Here is an 18970-nt window from a genome sequence, read left to right as displayed (position 1 = left end):
TATTCTATAAGCAAATTACTTCAGAACTATTTCCTTCAGGGATTTCATGAATCCTTTGAAGCCCAAGGCCTGGGCTGTGATGGGGGTAGACTCCAGGGGTAGACAGCCCCCACCTCTCATTCCAGATGGCAACTGTATGAGCCAGGGAGCTATAACATACCCTTCTCATGTTAAACACTTACCGTAGCAGCCACAGGGACATGCACAGGGACGCTTGCATGTCCCTGTGCATAGCCACAAGGACATGCAAGAGTTGCATGTCCCTGTGGCTAGCCTGCTGGCCAAGCACAAGGGAACATCAGCCTCTGGGATCCAGCAGCTGGAGATGGATGTTCTTAACCTGTCTGGGGTGTCTGGTCACAAGGGTGCAGGGCAGCTGCGATGTCAAGTGCTGTGGGTGAGGACACACCACCAGTAGTGTTGCTGCAGCTCTCCAAGGCTGATTCCTGCACAGCAGGGAGGGGCTTTCTCCAGCCAGTTATCTCAGGAGCTGAAGGCTTTGACCTGGACCAGCTGCTCTCTTCCCACCACCCCAGGAGAGGTTGTGGGTCCCCACAGCAGCTGACGTGTCTCTTGCTGAGGGGAGGACCGGAGCAGGGTGGTATGGCGAGGAGAAGGCAAGCTGGTACCATGGGCACATGCATCTTCCCGTGTCTCTTTGCTGTCCTGCTTACCAGATGCTCCCCAGCAGGATGTGCTGGAGGGAGTGACTTGGCGTCCCACAGTAAGTGAGCTTTCTTCCTGCCTTGGGGAAAGTCTGGGTCTGCTGCAGGGAGTCCTCCTTATCCAAGGTATGCTGCACAAACATTGCGTTGAACTCGCAGGAGAGGTGTGTGGGTGAGCTTGTAAGGTTGGGATGCTTGTGTGTGTGTTGGGGGGCTCCTCTTTGAGCTGCTCCTTGGGTACACTGCCCAACCCTGACCTTTGCTCTGCAGGCACAGCCAGCACTACTGAGAAACCTGTCCTGTTAAACAACGTTGCAGATGCTGAAGCCTTTGTCAGCGGTGCAGAAGTGGCAGTCATCGGGTTCTTCCAGGTGTGTTCACAGCACCTCCCCTCTGCCAGCTGTGAGCTCTGTCATCCCGCCCTGATGAGAGCATGGGCTTGGATGTGGTGTAAACACCTGCCAAAGGCAGCTCTTGTCCCAAAAGGTGCTGCGCCTGTGACAGGAATATGGAGGGATTTGGTGATGGGTCACAGAGAACACAGGGAACGTGCACAGGTCTGTGCATGGAAAAGGAGATGAAGCAAGGGAGGAAGATGAAGGAGGTTGTAGAAGCCCTGGAGCAGGAGAGAAGGAAATGCTGCAGGGGAAGTAACAAAGAAATGTGCATGGTAGAGGAACAGTGTTGGTGAGGAGTGAGTAGGAACATCAGTTATTTGCTGTAGTCAGCAAAGACAGAGTAAGGCACTGCCTGTGTGATAGGGATGAGGAAGCCAAGTCTCAGGGAAAAGTGATAGTGCAGGTCCGCTGAAGTCCACCAGGGTTTGGGCTCAGGCTGCAGCCTCTTTGTAGGGAGAACATAGGCATGGTCTCTGCCTCACTTCTTTGTTCCCCAGAGCAGACATCCTTGAGATCTGTCTCTTTTTACTAAATTCCACTGAATTCAAAGGTGAGTGACAGATCTGAGTCCTTTTCCTCCCCAAATGGCAAGAGTATTTTTCCTTAGAAAATAGAAGGAAAATATTTATTGAGCTACAGCACTGTAAAATGGAGGCTTCTTTAACAGGATCCTTATTACTTTTAAGGTCCTCAAATTGCACCTTTTCCCATGTTTTCTTTGAGCTCCGTTCTGCTCTCCTGTTGCCCACGCACTGCCTCATGTCAAAGAAGGCTTCAGAGCCTTCAAAAACAGGTCCTTCTGCAAGCACTTTCCTCCTTCCGCCCTGTGCCTGGGGCTGGAGGGCAGCCTAGGGAGGGCATCATGCTCTTGGTATAGAGAGGCACCCCACAGCCCAACAGAGTGAGGAGCGGTGGTGCTGCCTGTGCAGTGCGGGCAGCAACAAGTCTGTGAGCGCAGGAGGCTTGTGCCCCAGGGGCCTTGTAAGCGCTGATCACACAGCACCAGCCGCCTCCAGCTCGGCGCCCGCAGGCAGCTGGAGCTCCTCGGGGCTTGCTCTTGCAGCGCTGAAGCTGTGCAAAGCAGCCAGGCAGTCTGCACAGGCAGAATGGAAGCGCCGAGACACCTCCCTCCCCGAGGGTAGCTGGCTGGGCTTGAGGCAGAGCTGTACCCAGAGCCCCCTCCTGAGCTGCGGCAGGGACACGGCTCCTTTTGTCTTGTGCCACGGTGACCGCCCTCCGCAGGATCGCATTCTTCAGAGCCAGACAGGACTCTGAAATCGCAGCTGCCGGCAGCACGAGGCAGCAGCCAGCGACATCTCGGGCATTCAGTGCCTGAGGCACGACAGGGCTGCATTTGAACGGTAGATAAAGACGTATATGTGCCATGAAGGCTTGGCTCTCGGCCTGAAAGTATATTCATCCAAATAAAGTCCACGTTCTCCGCTCACCATCAGTTATTTCTCTGCCGCAGCCTTTCAGTTCACTGCAGTACGTGGCTCGGCAAGCCTCCCGTGCAATGAGCACGGCCTCCCTGACTGGGAGCAGCACGCCGTGATGGAAACCTCGCACTGCTCCACAAACCCCGCGTGTCTCTGGGAAAGGGCTCGGCCTGATTAAACCCCAGGTTTCCCAGGAAAGCTCCAAAACTCAGCGAGATTATTCCCACCCTATGCTTTAGAGCTCTCAACAGAGCGATGTTGATGCACTGGCATTTCCAAAACAGGTCATGAGAGATGTTTTTCTTTGGAAGGAACAAAGAATTTTGTTTTCCATTCTCTCTGGGCTCATAAACAGCTGAGCTGACAGTTCAAACTAAAAAGAAAAACAAACCGATTTCCAAACAGAGACCATGTCTTGAGAATTTATATCCAATAAATAGAAGCATCAAAAATACATCACTGAAAAGTTGGGAATGGGAGTAGCAAGGAAGGCTTTAATACAGGCAAAGGCTAGTAGTAGTTAATACTCTGCAGGAAAGAGAATGGACCTCAAAATATTGAGAAATTGCACATTTTTATCCTTTAATACACCTAAATGAACTCCTTTTTTACAGGATGTTTGTATCCTTTTAAAAGGAGCCACAGTACTGATAATGCAAGGTGCTCAAAACTGTAACCCCCTGACTCTAGAATCAAGGTGGGCTTAAAAATTGTGACGTTTATATATAGATTTTAAAAACACACTCTATATATATATTTATAAATATAAATATACACACATATATATACACATATACACACACACACATAAATATATATATATATATATATATATATGTATAAACGTGCTACACCAGTGTTCTGGGTTTGTTCCCTCCATTCTGAGTGCCATGGGGCTCAGCACCATCCTGGCGGGTTCCCGGATCCCGGAGCATCCCGCCCGCACAGGCGGTGCCGCGGGGACCGAGCAGCCGGCAGGTGGCGCGCTCGCACCGGCCGGGGCCGGGGTCGGTGTCGGGGCCGGGGTCGGTGTCGGTGCCGGTGCCGGTGCCGGTGCCGGTGTCGGTGTCGGTGTCGGTGCCGGCGCCGGTGCCGGTGCGGCCCCAAGGGCCCCGTTCTGTCTCGACCCCTCATCCGCTCGGCCCCTGACCCTCCCTCCTGTGCCTCCGCAGGACCCGCAGAGCCCCGAAGCGGACGTGTTTCGCCGGGCGGCCGGACAGATGCCGGAGGTGTCTTTCGGGCTCAGCAGCAGCGCCGCCGTCCTGTCGCACTACGGCGCCTCGGAGAACACCGTGGCGGTGTTCCGCAGGGTGCGTGCGCCCGCGGCTCCCTCCCGGGAACGCTGCCAGGCAAAAACCCGCGTGTCCCGCATAAGGGTCTGTTTCCGGCTGCCCCAGCGCGCTGGTCTGGGTGGGACACACTGGGAGGAGTGCGTACAGCGGTAAAAAGCATAAAAGTTATCTCTCCTTAGGGCAAGCCAAAAAATAGGGTTGTCATTGGCAGTCAGGCTGCTTGCTCACCTCAAAGTACATCGCTCTTCTCGCCCCAAAGAGGGGTTTTGCTTTTCAATTGCAGAGTGCCTGTCGCTGAGACAAGGAGCGTTAATTATATCTGGTAAGATTCTCCTATTTAGGTGTTTGTCCTACGGATCTGGTTCAGCATTTTGCCCTGCAAAGAGCAATGCCTGTGTTTCTACATGACCTGCCCGGAGCTTGGCATGAACTTGGATGGGGTTTCTGTGGTTTTGGAAAGGGTCCTGAGACGCATTAAAAGCGTCTAGAGCCCATGTTACAATGGATCAACACAGCAGACTTGATATCAAAACTTGGCAAGTGCCACTTCAGGCAGGCAAAGCTGTCTCCTAGGGTACAAAACTTTTCCATCATGACAGGAAACAGATCCAGACTAGGTCTCTGCAGTTAAGAGATGCTGTGCCACCCTACACTGTGGTTTGAAGACTCATTTCCTAAATATACTTTAGGCATTAGAAATCTTGCTTTGGAGCTTCTTAGGGATGGATGCTGCGCTAGGTCAGATCTCTGTTGACTCTAAGTGCAAGCAGCTCAATGTAGCCTCAGTGTAGCTATATCTGCTGAAATTTAGGGAGATGATACTGGGGAGAGCCACGTACTCATTACAAAAGTACCAAGAAAAGCTCAGAGCAAGTATTCTACTAGTTACATTAACTTCCCCATGTTGCCCCTCCTCACACAAGCATGGCAGCTGAAAACTGCAGAGGTAGGTGTCTCTAAAGAGGATCAGGGCCCCAGGCAGCACAAGATGTCCTAAAAGCCAGTGAAGTGTTGTGACACTAGACCTCTAAGTGCTTGAGGTGGGGAGAAATGGATAACATGGTCTAGGGAAACTAAATATGGCAGCTTGGCCAAGTTCTAGATCCTGCTTGTACAAAGATTGGACAGTTTGTTCTCTTTTTTCCCCTCATCATTTCCTGCACCATGTTTACAACTGATATTATCCAAATAATTAAAAAAGAATGATCTAAGAGTGAGCAATAGGTAGGCAGGTCCTTTTATTTAACCTTTTATTTGCTAGATGTTGCAATTTTAAGCAACACCCATTTCAATTTTTGTTCTTAGTCACTGTGGTTTTCTTCCAAAAATATTGAAAAGTTCCTTTGTTTTTGCATGTGGCAGATAGTGAGGATGACTGCAGTGGGAGACAGTTTGATAAAAGAAAGTGATTGGATTGTTGGAATTTGTATTATATTGAATATTCTTTGTTCGGAGCCAAGTTTTTGCAACTGAACTCTTGTTTAATATGGTGAAAAAAACAGCCAGGAAAATAATACACTAGTCAGGTTCAAATATGGTTGACAATTCCCTCGTCTGATTGTCAGTTTTTCTTAGATTATCAGACACATTATTTTTCCTTTTATCCGGTGCTGAATAATATGTAGGAGTAAGAGGTCAGAGATAAAAAGGAATTTTAAAAGAACGGATACAGGAACTTGGAATCAAATACTCATTTGAAGGATACAAAGATGCGTCACCAGGATAGAAGTGAATCAGAGGCATAAATTAATTTTTTCTTTGCCTTTGCAGTGTCTGAAACACTTACAATGCTTAGAAGTTTAAGCCGTAATTACAGTAGTAGGAGGGACTGTGTCAATTGGTGAGACTTCTTTGTATATAGGGGAAAGAAGCTGATTTTTTCTAGTAAGAAGTCCTGATAGACCTAAAAAGAACATAATTAACAGATGCTAACAACCTAATTATATGGAGTGATAAAGACATTTTGACTCGAGCTTCAACTATTAAATGCAGACTATTTTTCAGCCTTATTTTCTTAAAAACATAAATGTTGAGTGCAGATTCAAGTCGTTATTATCCCCAAATGGAAATCAGATGCTTCCAGAAGCCCACAAAAGTCAAGAGAAGACTTTCTGTTGAGTCCAGGCTGCTTTAGATTGGTTCTCAAGGCCTGTCTGATCTCACCCACCCAGGTGTTGAACTGTCCTGATCTTATTTACTTGAGCAGAGCTGCCCTTTCATGTTATGTAGGAGGAAAACCCGTGAGAGGAATTGGGCCACACAGTCTGAAAATCACCAGCTTGTGTTGTCAGACAGGGCGGGTGACTGGTATCAAAGACCTTGCCAATGACCACAGAACAGCAAAAATGACTTTAGATGTCTGCAAACCACGGGAAAAACTAACACAAGAACTTTCAGAGGTTGCCCAGACGCAGAGAATAAAATCTGGGGTGTGCAGGTGGACTGCTCCTCAGTCCCTAGAACCTCATTCAACATGTATATCAATGGCTTTCAAATCCCAAACTTTGATCCTACTTCATGTCAGAGACCACTGTCCCCATGGTTTAACTCAGTCACATCCTGTGGTGGTACTGCACAGGAACTCTGCCCTTAAACTCTGGTGTACTGCTATCATTCAGTGGTTGCCTGCTTTTTTTCTGTTTATCAGGTCATGAAAATCTCAAAAAAATCGCATCATTTTGAGGGGATGAAGTGCGGGGAGATGTGTGGCAGGATGGATTTTTCTCTAAAGCTGAAATATGCTGGACTTAATTTTTTTTCTTTTTTCTTTTTTCTTTTTTTTTTTTTTTTTTCTTTCCTGCTGTACTGGAAGAAAAATCCTCTTTTTATTAGAGAGATTTCCTGCTTGCACAATGTTTCCAGGAATTCCATACTGGGTGATGCCAATGTTTATTACTTGTAGAAGAAACAGAATAAACAGATGAAGATTTTAAAAAGGGATGTAAAGCCAGTATTGATGTGAAGAGTTAGACTATTTAATGACTTCTCTCCACAATGCTTAGAACAGTTTGTCAGCTAATTCTCCCTGTCTCCAGTGCATTGAGAGCTGGTAGCATAGGGATGTCTGGAGTCCTGAGAGATTTCTGTTGTATCATGAGATTTTCTTGTCCTTGGGAGGCTGGAGAAGGATGGGAGATCCTTATCTCAAAGTGCAGGCTGGTCCCTGCAGGTTCTAGACCTCCAGAAGTGGTGATGGGAAGAGGTGGGGGTTGTGTAGTGGGGGACAGAGGATGGTGGTGTCCCAGGGGGTGGGTGTCACTGTGAGTGAGTGCAATCAGCACCTCTAGAGAAGCTCCTGGAGAGGACAGCTGTGACTGTAGGTGTCTTTGCCCGTCTTCAGGTGGACAATGACCGGCGGGATCTGGACATGAACAACGGAGATGTTGATGCCAAGAAGCTGACTCACTTCGTTCGGATGAACGAGCTCCGCCTGGTGACAGAGTACAATCCTGTGGTAATTACCAGCTCCCTGCAGTCCTCACCCTTGCTCTCGGCCTTCCTCTCATGGTATCCTCTGGCCCCAGTTTGCATGCCCAGATGTGTGTGTGAGAGTTGCAGCGACGGTGTAGATAGGGTTGAGGAAGCCACATAACTCTTCACTGCTGCTCCACACGTGGACTGGAAGCAGATTTGCTGGGGCATGAGCGTGGTGGGAGACAAAGAAACTCATCACAGTTTGGTTTTCCAGTAAATTTGGGATGTTGAGGGGCAGAAAACTCCACTTCTTACTACACTGCACGCAGTGCTGCTTCCTCCCATGGACATTGACCATACTGTGCTATGCCTGCAGAGCCAGCTCAGCCAGAATGCCCTCTCTTTGACAAGCCTTGAGAAACATGGAAGCTCAAATGACCTGCTCTCAGAAGGCAGGCTTTTCTGCATCACTCAGCACACAGGGCTCAATGTAAGCCCTGGTATTGGAATACATATTCAAGAGCGAGTTGGGAACTTCCCAGGCAAAATCTTTCCCATCCCTTCCATCCTTTCTCCAGAATTCATCAGTTCAACGACAACCACCACCACCAAAACAAACAAACAAACAAACAAACAAACCAACCAACCAACCAACCAACCAACCAACCACACACAAAATCAGGCTTAGAATGCTTCCATGTGGGCCATCTTCACTGGCTCACACATCTAACTGGCAGGGTCCCAGTGCTCCTCCCTGCTATAGAAGTTGACCAAGGATTTAGGTTCCTCTGAAATCCCAGCACTTCCTTGGTCTCATTGCTATGGGGTCAGTAGGTCTTAGAAGCCCCAGTTGCTGCATGGCTGAGACTTTATCATTGCTGATGGGGTATTTTGTGGCCTTCTGGACAGCTATAACAGTGCTGACCAGGCTCAGTTTATATCAGAGAAGAATGGCCCAACCTGTTGCAGAGCTATACCTTTTCAATATAAACTCAAGGATCACCTAAGAGAACAGATGCATTCAGTCAGTTCAGTCACAACCCACCAGTAGGAGAGTATTTTGTTTAGAAATTTAACATCTTTTCCCCCACAATGAAATATGGTAGGAGGTTGTTCTTTTTTCTGTAACCAAAAAAAGGAAAAAAAAAGTTTTTGTTTTTTCATCTTCAAAAAAATACATTTTGAATTCACAAAATATTTCTGGAGATTGTTATATCCTGCCCCACTGGCCTAACAGCCCTTTAAGAACATCCAAGTCACATCAGCAGGGATGATGTTTTCATCTTTGTAATTTCCCAGACCTTCTGAAACCTTGGAGCCCCTATTAGATCCTTTTGCATTTCATGGGACAATATCTCTTTGTTTAGGCATTTCTGTTGATGCTTTGGGTTCTCACTGCATGGTGTCCTGTTTGGCACCCAGGCTGTCTCACTCACTGAGAATTTCTCAGCTGTTCAGCTGGTCCCCTCCACCCTGACTGTCAGTACAGATGTTATTACAGTTTTTTTTCCCAGGCGCTCTGGAGCTCTATCAAGGTGCTGAAATTAACAGTGCCTCCTGCAGTCCCTGGCCCAAAACCCTCCCAGCTTCCCTAAGGTAGCTTGGTTTTTCATAAATATTTATTCCCAGAGCATGTGCTGTTTGCATCCAAAAATGCTGCAGGTCAGGAGATAATGGGATCACATGGCTCACACCAAGTGCTGCCAAGAGTTTCTCTCCCCGTCCTGGGGCCCTTACTGTTTCTCCCACATACTTTAGGAATTTTTAGGCAATGTTTACCCTGTGGGCTTTTCAGGAGAGTCAGCCCTGCTGATGAGCTCTGCTGATTGCTCTTACACAAGGCTGTGTGGACAAGCACACCTTTGTGTGGAGCTGCTGGAGGCACTGCTGCTCCTGCCGTGTCCGCTCTCACCCCAGCCTCGTCAAGGGGCTCGGTGCTGGCTGGCTTCACCCTCTCCTTCAGCCTCATTCTCTCCCATGAGGTCCTCTAATGTTTTCCAGCTTAGCTTGCAACCCCTCTGCTGTCCCCTGCCTCAGCTGCACACTGTCAGAAAAGAGAAGAGATGCAAAATATCTGATAAACATGAAGCAAACAGCAGAGTCCCATCTGCCAAGAGCTAGATGCTCTGTTATTCACGGCTCTTGCCAGCATGCACTCCCTGACCCCTTCCTTGTTACTGCTGGAGCATGTGGAAACTTTCTGCTCCCACTGGCGGGGAGCGGCACAGTGTGTGCCTCTGTGGTTTCGGTGGCACTAGGGAGGCAGCAGGTCTGGCCCCACTACTGTTTAATTTGAGGGAGAGGCTGCAGGCCTGCAGGAAGCAGGCGGAAGGAGAAGCAAGATGGCAAGCGAGCGAGTTCATGGAGATGGTGCTGTGGCTCCCTGGGCAGTGCCAGCCCTGCTTCCTTACAGAGGGCCAGTGTGTAGTGCCCCCTTAGCCCTTGCCTATGGTCTTCTCTCACTGTGGGACAGCAATTTTAACCCTCAGCACTCTGGAGTGTCCAGGCCATCAGGCTGCTGAAACTGCGGACTCATCCCCATCCTACATACAGTGTCACACTAAAGAAAGAAAATAAAGACAAGCACCAACCTTGACAGCACAAATCCTTCTCACTTTCATGCTCATATTTCAGACAGATGATGGACCTCAGTGATTTAGGACACCCTCATATTCAGTGTTTGCTGGCCTTGCTCTTCACATCCTTGCTCTAGTCTTCATCTTCCTGTACTCTGCCCTAATCCTACTCCCCTTGCCTAGTCACTAACTATCTTAAGGCAACTGATGGACCTTTGTGGTCTTCAGACTCTTGTCTGGGGAATAAGAAAAGCCAGGAGGTTAAGAGTTTCTGCAAAGAACCCAGATTTGATCCCCCCTGCTTTAAAGAAATCTGTCTCGCTTGTGATGCTGATTTGCAAAGAAACCACAGCTGAGCCATGTGGATTTAGATCCCTCTGACACTGCATCCAATGCCAATTGAGTGTTCTCAATCTTCTTTACCATGTTTCTCTCTCTGTGCTGGGCAGACAGCAATAGGTGTGATGCAGAGTTCCTTCCAGTTTAACCTCCTCCTTATCACAGACAAGATGTCTCCAAAGCACCCTGAGCGAATGCGCAAGTTTCGGGCGGCGGCAGAGCTCTACAAGGGGAAGGTAAGTCCAAACAGAGAAAGAGGGGCTGTTAGGGAGGAAAAAACCCCAGTCATTTCTGCCGTGAATGGGGAGGGCATAATCTCCTCTGTAAATTATGAGATCAAAGGTCCAGTAGCAGGAAAAGGGGGTTTATCTGGATAATTAAATGGAAGGGTTGGTTCTGTTCACCTTTTGCCAGTTTGCCACCTGACAGGGGAATACACCCTCTGTATCCTGCCCGTCTGCTCTCTTGTTGAAACGTGGTGTGCTTTGTGGCTTTTAGTCCAGTTTTGTTCCTTTGTACTGAGAGATGACACACAGCTGCTGCTCTTCAGTCTGGCAACAGCTGTGCTCCACTGATGTGAGAGGTGAATTTGTATCTACAGCCTGCAGAATGACAAGGAGCCTTATATAAGTGACCAGACAACAAATAATGTCAGTGCTTCTTAGCCCTTGGACTTCTGCAAATGGCTATTTTAAAGGAGCTGCAAATTTACTGCTTAGATTTCCCACATTAAGGTGATGAGATAGATGAGGTGCTTCAGAGAAACTTTGCCTGAATCCCATCCCTCTGGGAACAGAGCTCCCCAAATAGTAAATCATGCTATGTCTGCTTCTCTGCCAGCAGCTGGATTACAGTGGAATTTTTGTCCGAGGAACAGAGGAATGAACTTGCAAGCAAAGGAGGATTGGGAGCAACAGAAAGGCATTTGTGGCAAGGAAGAGCAGCAGATGGGAGGGGGCAGAATATCACAGAAGTGGGAAGGATGAGCTGAGAGGCATAAGGAGGTCTTCCTCTGAGAAGTGTGGAGCTGGAAAGATTTGGGAACTGATAACTAAAATATCTGTATGCATCTGGTTTTAGTATTGAAGGAACAGATTAGAAATCAAGTATACCCTCACCTTCCAATCCAGGGACCACCTCAGAACCATGCAATCTCAAAAATCTTGAGACTTGCTTATGGCAGGACTACTTTGGAACCTTTACATCTTTCCTAACCAGTGGCAAGAAAATAGGCAGGAACTATGCATCAAAATCAAAAGGTCTCTTCAAAAATGTTTTGCTTTGATGAATAGGTAGTTATAAAACAAGATGCATTTATCTGTAAAATTCCATTTGTCTATTGTGAAATGTGTGTTAAAGTGACACCATTACCACTGCTCTCCATGAGAAGCCGAGTCTGATACAGGTCTCCACCTAGCAGCTATTTCTTCTAACACAATGCTGTTTGGCATCACTATCCTTTGCTGATGCAGCTGCATCTAGTTTTCATGTGACTTGCCTAGATCTGAGAAAATGGCTATAATTTTCCTAGAAATACTTCACAAACATTGGATAAAATGTTTTACTGAAGCTCAGACAATTTATGAATTCTCAGCAAGCCAAATCTAGTTGGTTTTTTTTTATTTATTTGTGCAGGCAAGTTTCCAACAGAATCAGTCTACAAGTTTGCCAGAGTAAAATATAAACATTAAAGATGTGGGAATTTGACTAATTATTTCCACTTTACTGCTGTGATACTTGAGGACACAGAGATGAAGTGACTTAGAGTCGAACAAGTTGTTTTTCCCAAAGGAGTGGCACTCTGAGGAGTAAATTGTGTTTTGGACTGCCCTCCTAGAAAGCAGAGAGACAGTGCTAGGGTCCCTCTGTTTGAATTTTAGAAGTATCTGGATAGTAAGGAGTAAACAGAGTGATATGCCCACATAGGTTTGTCTCCATTTCTGTGTCATGTAGAAAGACCTGAATTAGTTTGGGTAACAGTGGCAGCCACTGCACAATACCCTGAAAATCCTTACTGGCTCATTTTCCTATGTGAAGTTACGTGTTGTTGGAACTACCAAGTTAATTGAGTCTTGCTTCAAAATAAATATAAATTATTTTTTTTTTTTGTCTTTTAGTGGCTTGCAGATTGTCAGAGAATAAATGCAAGATTCTTGACTTGAATTTTGTTCAGGATTACCAGTGAATAATTCCTGTCCTGTGGGATAGTGGTGAAGGGCTTGTTTGTGCTAAAGGGGTTGGTGCTACCAGTGGTTTGAGCAAGGAATCATTGCTGTGCAGTGCAGAGCTGTTCAGGCTCCCTGCATCCAGCACTGCTTCACAATGACTGCAGAGCCCCAGAACAGAGTGGGAATACTTGGTGTGTATTGCAGCATTTCTACAGGCCAGTGCAGAGCACAGACAGAGCCTCAAAGGGGGTCCCAAGCAGGAGAAGGGGTACCGATCCTGCCACACATCTCTGCTGCACGCTGATGGAAGAGTAGTCCTTGCCATTGTCATCACATTGTCCATCATGGGAGGGAAAAGAGAAACTTGTTGCGTGGATGGAGAGATGAAGAGGAACTGCAGCTGCTGCTGAGAGACTAACCCCAAAAAGTGAAGAAAAACCATAGAATTGTGAAATAACTTAGGTTGGAAAACACGCCTAAGATGATTGAGTCCAACTGTTAATGGATCATGAGGAAGTGATTCATCTGCCAGTTTCTGGATTGTGGTCCTTTCACCTCTGGTTTATGATAATTTCACTTCTGCCTGAGGGGCAGCTGAGATTTTCAGCTGGAGGATCTGTGAGGTAGGATGGTGAGGATTTTTATTTGAAAACAGTCTGAACTGCACCCAGAGCAACAGTGAGTGCCTGGAGGCATCTAGATTTTTCTAGATTTTATTGTGGAGCCTCAGTGCTATAAAATATTGGAGAGGAAAATGCAAATGGTAGATGACGCTAAGCCAGCAGAAGCTGACAACAATAAGAAGAAATATAGTCATTTTCTAGTACACTTTGAGAAACAATTGTGGGTGGATAACAGTGAACACTGTGGGTTCAGAGCACTGCAGCTGCAAGAGTAAATCCACCCTCCTTCTTGGATCTTCAATCAAATGTGTGCTTATTTGAGAAAGTACTGCCAAGAGTCCAGGCAAGGAAAAGAAATGCACTGGAAAGGAGATGTCAGGGTTTGCATTGCTGAGCCAAACTAGAATAGTCATATTCAGTTTTCTTTCCACAGTATCAGAGTATAACATGATGATTACAGCTGGTGTAACTCATGGGTGTTTGCAGAAGTCTCAATAAGATGATGTTTGGAATAACAAAAGCAGATTTTGTTGCAGCTGACATAATTTGTTTCCAATGTCAAAATGGTTTTGGTACAGATGCTTGTAAACTCCCTTTTAATTTAGATGTAGGTCCATTTGGAAATGCATTCTGAGAAACTTCTGGTGTCCTTCAGGAGTTCTTCCATGGAAATGAAAAGATGATGCCCTTTCTCTTGCAGTCATTCACACAATTTTTATTCTTCTTGTCAAATACTGATGGCTTCAGAACTAAAAGAGATGATATTTAAAGATGCCTCCTTTAGCCATAAACAGAGGAGCCTGTAAATATGGTCTTTTTATGTCACTTAATAGATATCTGCAGTAAAGTTGTTTTTATAGCTGTTTATTTTTTTTTAATTTGTGACTGATGTTTTTGTTTTACTTTAATGTACTGTGATGTAAGACATTACTCAAACATCAGAATCTGATCTTTTTGCTTATGCAAAACAGTGAACTGCAGCTCTCTGAAGTTTAAAGTCAAAACTGGATATAAGGCTTGACCATCCTTTCTGTTTTTCTTTGTTTGAAGAAAAACTAAGCAATGACAAATTGGTTTCTATCATTGCTATTTTCAATTAACTTTAATTTCTTGGGCAATAACATCATTCCATGTCTTAGTATCTACCAGGAACTCGATGTTCTAAAAGCACTGGGCTAGGAATCAATTTGTCAAGACACCAAGACAGTACCAGTGTGCAAAATTTATAGAAGGTGGTTTATTTCAAGTGACAGTGCACAGATAATATCATGTGTGAAGGGGACATTTTTTTGTCAGGGGTTACTCACTCATGCAGGATATCCTTCACTGCCTGAAGAAGCAGATCTCTGAACACAGGCTAGAAGATTGCTACAAAATGAAAAAAAAACTCATGGAAATAATCTCAGAATTTAAAACACCCAACAAGCTATTGTACAGGCTAGTATGAAACGGAAAGTGAACTTTCTGTTTGGGATGGAACTAACTCATCTCTAGTGGTGACATTAGAGCTGCCATTATAAGTGTAATTTGTTTTTGATGAACTGTAGCTTTGGTCGGTCATCTGAGTAAAGGTTTTATGCTCTTTTCAATGAAGAAAGAGAAGGACAGGCATATGTTTCCTTCCCTTCTAAAATAGGTGGAATAAAGTGTCTGTCACTGTTTATTGTAGAGGTTACATAGATGACTGGCTGAGACAAGGCTAGGATCTGGATGGCAGAGGTTAGGCAATGTGAATCCTGCCTCATGGTCAATATAATTTTCCATGATTACTGCATTCATCCTTTATGATTGGAGCTGACTGGGAATCCCAGAACAAAATAAATTCCTCATGAGAAAACACCAGTTCCACGAGATGGCATCTGCCATGGAAACGTGCCAACTGAGAAACCGTCTTGGTTTTCAGCTGCTATGGAGATCAGCCTTCCAGTGCTTGTGGCCTCTGGGCCAACACATCCTACCTTCTGCCCCACAGGTGTGACCTCAAGACCACACAGGCCCTGGCAGGACTCCCGGAGCACAACCAGCATAGGGTGCATGATGAGCCCTTCTGCTGAAGGAGGACCCATCCCATGTCACAGACCTCCCAGGAATGCAGCATTCTCATTGGCATTAAGGTGTCTTCTTCTGAGCTACAGTGGCCAAATGCAATTGCTCTCTTTCCTGTATGTTTTGAATACAGGCAGAGAAGGAAACTTTGCTGTACTTTGGCACACTGTAACTCTGTGAGACAAATGGGAGTCATTAGAGAGATCCAAGTCAGTAACTCTGAACCATGATGATATCTCAGCCTTTCTAGCTGAAGGGCCAGTTTTTGTGTTTCTGTTTGCTCCTGTGAGGAAGAAGGAATTTGGTGTTCTAAACCTCAGCCTTTTTACTCTTTTATTCTTACTCTGTTCTTGGTATTCATGGATAAAATATGTACAGCTTTTTAGTTTTGGGTGTTTTAGCCAAGTCTGAAAGCTCGATGAAGTGAAGAATATTGACTAACATTTATTCATTTTACTATTTTAAAATGCTTTTCATCTGTTCTAAAGGTGGTGAATTTTGTACAGGAAGTAATGAAATACTTTTTTTTAAATTTTACTTAAATCACTTCTTCTTTAACATTTGCTTAAAAAAAATATTTTTGTCTAGTCAATCTCTTATAGAGAAACTCAAAAGCTGTTGAACTCACCATGAAAATGCAGTACCTTTTACTGTACTGACACTCTGAAAGTGTTTCCCTCCAACACTGGCCTCTGTTCCCAACTTTCTAGTTGAAAAGAGAGCCCTAAAACATTACATACTGCTGTTCCATCTGAAAGCCTCTTAGATCATGTCCCTAGACCTGTGAACCTTAAATATGTGTTTTCTAGCTTGGTGTTTTATCCTGCAAAAAGATGAATTAAACACTCTAGGAGAAGTACCCCACAACCTCTCTGCTCACTAGCTTTTTGCTCTCGGGGCACAGTTGACATTTGAAAGAAAAATTACAACTGGTGAATATCACATATGCAGTGAAAATGTTGTTCCTGTTTCTGTATTTCACTATAAAACTGAAGTTAAACCTTACAGCTGCCTAACTATCCCTCCTTCCCATAGGCTGTTGCCTAGGAAAGTTTTCAGATGTATTTGTTTTTTATAGAATGTAAATTTAATAAGTAAAGAATTTAGGATTTATGAAGTTTATTTTTAGAGAAGAAAACAAGTTTGGAACTAACTGGAGTGTTCTTCATTGAAAAGAAAGAAAAACATGAGTCACAGCCTGGGAACTGGGCACATAATCTTCACATTACATTTCTCCTTTTTTAAAAAAAACTCTTTTCTTTTGTAAGTGAAGCCATAGCCTTGTCCGTAGGTACATTGGATATGCTAGGCCCAGCAGATTGCATAGGGTAAAAAGAATATAAAATGACATATGCTAGCTGGGTGTTTATTTCATTGACTTGGATCTCATCTGCTGAGGGATTCTATTTAATCAAGTCACTGATTAAGTTGTTTAACTGCTATATATTTATTTTCTTTTATAAATTTTATAATAATGTCTGTAGGTCATTCTCGTCCTGGGATATGCATGTGGAGCTTCTCTCCCCAGGCCTGAATGCTCCACTGAACTGGGCTGTATGGACATTGGTGTCTTGCCAACAGCTTCTGTTTCCCAAATCATTGCATCCTCATTTGTGCTCACTGCAGCTCACTTCAATAAGTCCTTTGGTTTTGGTACTCCCATGTTCTTATCCCTGCAGGCTCCTGATGCCCTGTACTTCCTTCCCACATTCTTGAGATTGAATTTGATTCTTCCCACAACAAAACCTCTTTTTACCCTGGGTCTTGCATGGATGTGAGCATCTTATCCAAATAACATGCAAGTAAAGGATTCAGCTTCTTTGACATTTGCTGTTAAGACAAAAGACATATTGTGTCCTAATCTATAAGACGAATAGAAGTGGAGACTGCCTTCCTGTCATTCTGTAGGTATGTTTTTAAAGAGGGTGAGAGAAGACATTTTGTTTGGTAGTGTAAGTCTGGACTTGATAAAATACAGTCAAATGCACTACATGGAGCTACTAGATAGTGGCCAAGGAAAGTGTTGTCTGAACAGAGTATGGATGGTTTTCTCAAACTCTTGATAAAAATATCATTGTTAATCTTCATATGACCACTGTTTGGGGATCTGTTCTTTGTCTCAGCTTCTGTTTTTCTCACATTTTATTTCCTATTTCTATCACAGATTCTCTTTATCCTGTTAGACAGCAATTTGAAGAGCAATGAGCGAGTATTGTCATACTTCCAGCTGAAGAAGTCCCAGCTGCCAGCTCTGGCTATATTCCACACACCAGATGATGAGCATGATTTGTTGACTGTGGATGAAATCTCCATTGAGCGTGTACAGGACTTCTGTAATCGTTTCCAACAAAGAATGCAAAAGGTAAAGGGGGTCCCGATGCTGTTGTTTACCAGGATCTTGAAGAAGATGACTTCAGTTCCTTGAACTCCTCCCCATCCCCATCACTTTCTCTTTCACATACATTTCCACCTGAATAACAGAGAAGTGTTAGATTAAGGGCAGAGCAGAGATGGATGTCTTTGCAGAGCCTCTTTCTTCATTGACCTCTGCCTTCTAGTCTACAGCAAGAAGAATTCACTGATCTCTGCAGCTGTATGAAGGTCTCTGTGAAGCATTTATCTTTTGGGAACAGCATCTAGGGGGACAAAGTGAAGGGTGCTTTTGGATGCTGAGAAGGGATGTAGTGGATGGCAGCATATGAGAGCAGGTCAGGGAGACCAGTGGCATGGATAGGAATTAAATCTATCAGGAAGACTACAGAATAGAGTGTACAGATAGGGTCTTAGGACTCTACCAGAGGTCTCTTCTGGGAAAGGCACAATTAAATCTCCATGTTCATTCAATGTGAAAAGTTCTCTCTCTGTCAAAATTCATCCTCCTGTTGCACAGGGAGGCATTTGAGTTATTTTGTTTTCTTTATCCATATGCTGAGAAACCAAGTAATGTCAAAACTTATTTCATGCCTCTAATGTGTTTTAGAAAGAAGACAAATCCGAGGAGAAGCCCCTCAATGAAGAACTCTGATTCTCAGCCAAGAGGATGACTGTAGCCAGTGTCTGTTTCTGGTGTATGAGGAGTTCACTCTGTCCTGAAGCTCAGCACTTCCTGAGCCAAGTCAGTCATGGATTCCAATCACCATCCTATGTACATACATGCTGTCTGTCCTCTCCAGGAATCTCTTATCTCTTCTCATTTGTTGGCTCCAGATCTCTTTTTTGCAGTACTTCAGGACCTCTGGTATTGCCCTACAATGTGTCTTTCTGTGCCACTCTGTTGAAGCAAAGGGTGGCTTCAACACCTCTGATATTAGTGAAATGTCAATAGTGAAATGGCAATATCAGAGGCAGAGCTAGTAGTTCCCAGGGATCTGTTTCCCTCATTCTTTTGGGTCTTGGTGCCGTGCTGAGATCCACTGTCAGCCCCTCCTGATACTACAAATAGATGTGTTGCTTGATTTCACATGAAATTTTCCATTTATTTTACTAAATAAAGCAGTAAGTGAATGGCCTGAACTTTTATGCAAATGTTATTTTCCACTCCCCTTGTCTTTCACTTAAGGACAAAGTCTCCGTATTTATGAGTGAATAAGCTCAAAAAACCTCCTTTCTCTGAGTTTAACCAATGCAGTACCTAACCAATCAGATTGGTTGCTAGGAATCATTCCCTGTGGAAATGACCCATTGTCAGTAGATATTTCCACCAGGATAGGAGATATCTGTGAAGCTTTGGGATCAGAACAGCACTAGGTAATCAGGTCTGAGATGGTGCAGCAAAAATGAATGAGCCTAAGATGTTGCAGTCAGAAATCTTACCCAGAAGAGGTTGTTGTTGATCAGAACAAGACATGCTCTCACCATCTGTACAGCCAGGGAAGAGAACTGTCTGCACCAGATGACCTCTTGAATGAGTGTGTGTACAGGTATAAAATATAAAATTATATGCCTGAATTCTGCTGGGTGCCCCTGTGGCTTTTATGCATTGAAAAAGACTAGAGAAGTACAGGATAGAT

The 18970-nt window shown here is 44.8% G+C and overlaps 1 protein-coding gene across 1 annotated transcript; it reads left to right on the top strand.

Moving 5' to 3' along the window:
- Positions 1–603: 603 nt before the first annotated feature.
- On the top strand, positions 604–18003 carry LOC131592268 (endoplasmic reticulum resident protein 27-like). The gene is made up of 7 exons (XM_058863673.1): positions 604–724; positions 936–1036; positions 3675–3812; positions 7135–7248; positions 10234–10359; positions 17125–17322; positions 17941–18003. Exons 1-7 carry the CDS (start codon positions 604–606, stop codon positions 17983–17985), a joined length of 843 nt encoding a protein of 280 aa, XP_058719656.1. The 3' UTR covers positions 17986–18003.
- Positions 18004–18970: the final 967 nt, after the last annotated feature.

The sequence above is a fragment of the Poecile atricapillus genome, chromosome W (genome assembly GCF_030490865.1).
Source record: "Poecile atricapillus isolate bPoeAtr1 chromosome W, bPoeAtr1.hap1, whole genome shotgun sequence".
Taxonomy (NCBI): domain Eukaryota; kingdom Metazoa; phylum Chordata; class Aves; order Passeriformes; family Paridae; genus Poecile; species Poecile atricapillus.
This window is presented reverse-complemented; position numbering and strand designations above follow the sequence as displayed.

What these genes read in the sequence shown, in the direction of transcription:
- LOC131592268 (XM_058863673.1), top strand. Translation starts at nt 604, where the DNA reads ATGGCGAGGAGAAGGCAAGCTGGTACCATGGGCACATGCATCTTCCCG. An exon ending in GAGTGACTTGGCGTCCCACA is followed by an intron (nt 725 to 935) that starts GTAAGTGAGCTT and finishes TTTGCTCTGCAG; the next exon opens with GCACAGCCAGCACTACTGAG. An exon ending in CAGAGCTCTACAAGGGGAAG is followed by an intron (nt 10,360 to 17,124) that starts GTAAGTCCAAAC and finishes TTTCTATCACAG; the next exon opens with ATTCTCTTTATCCTGTTAGA.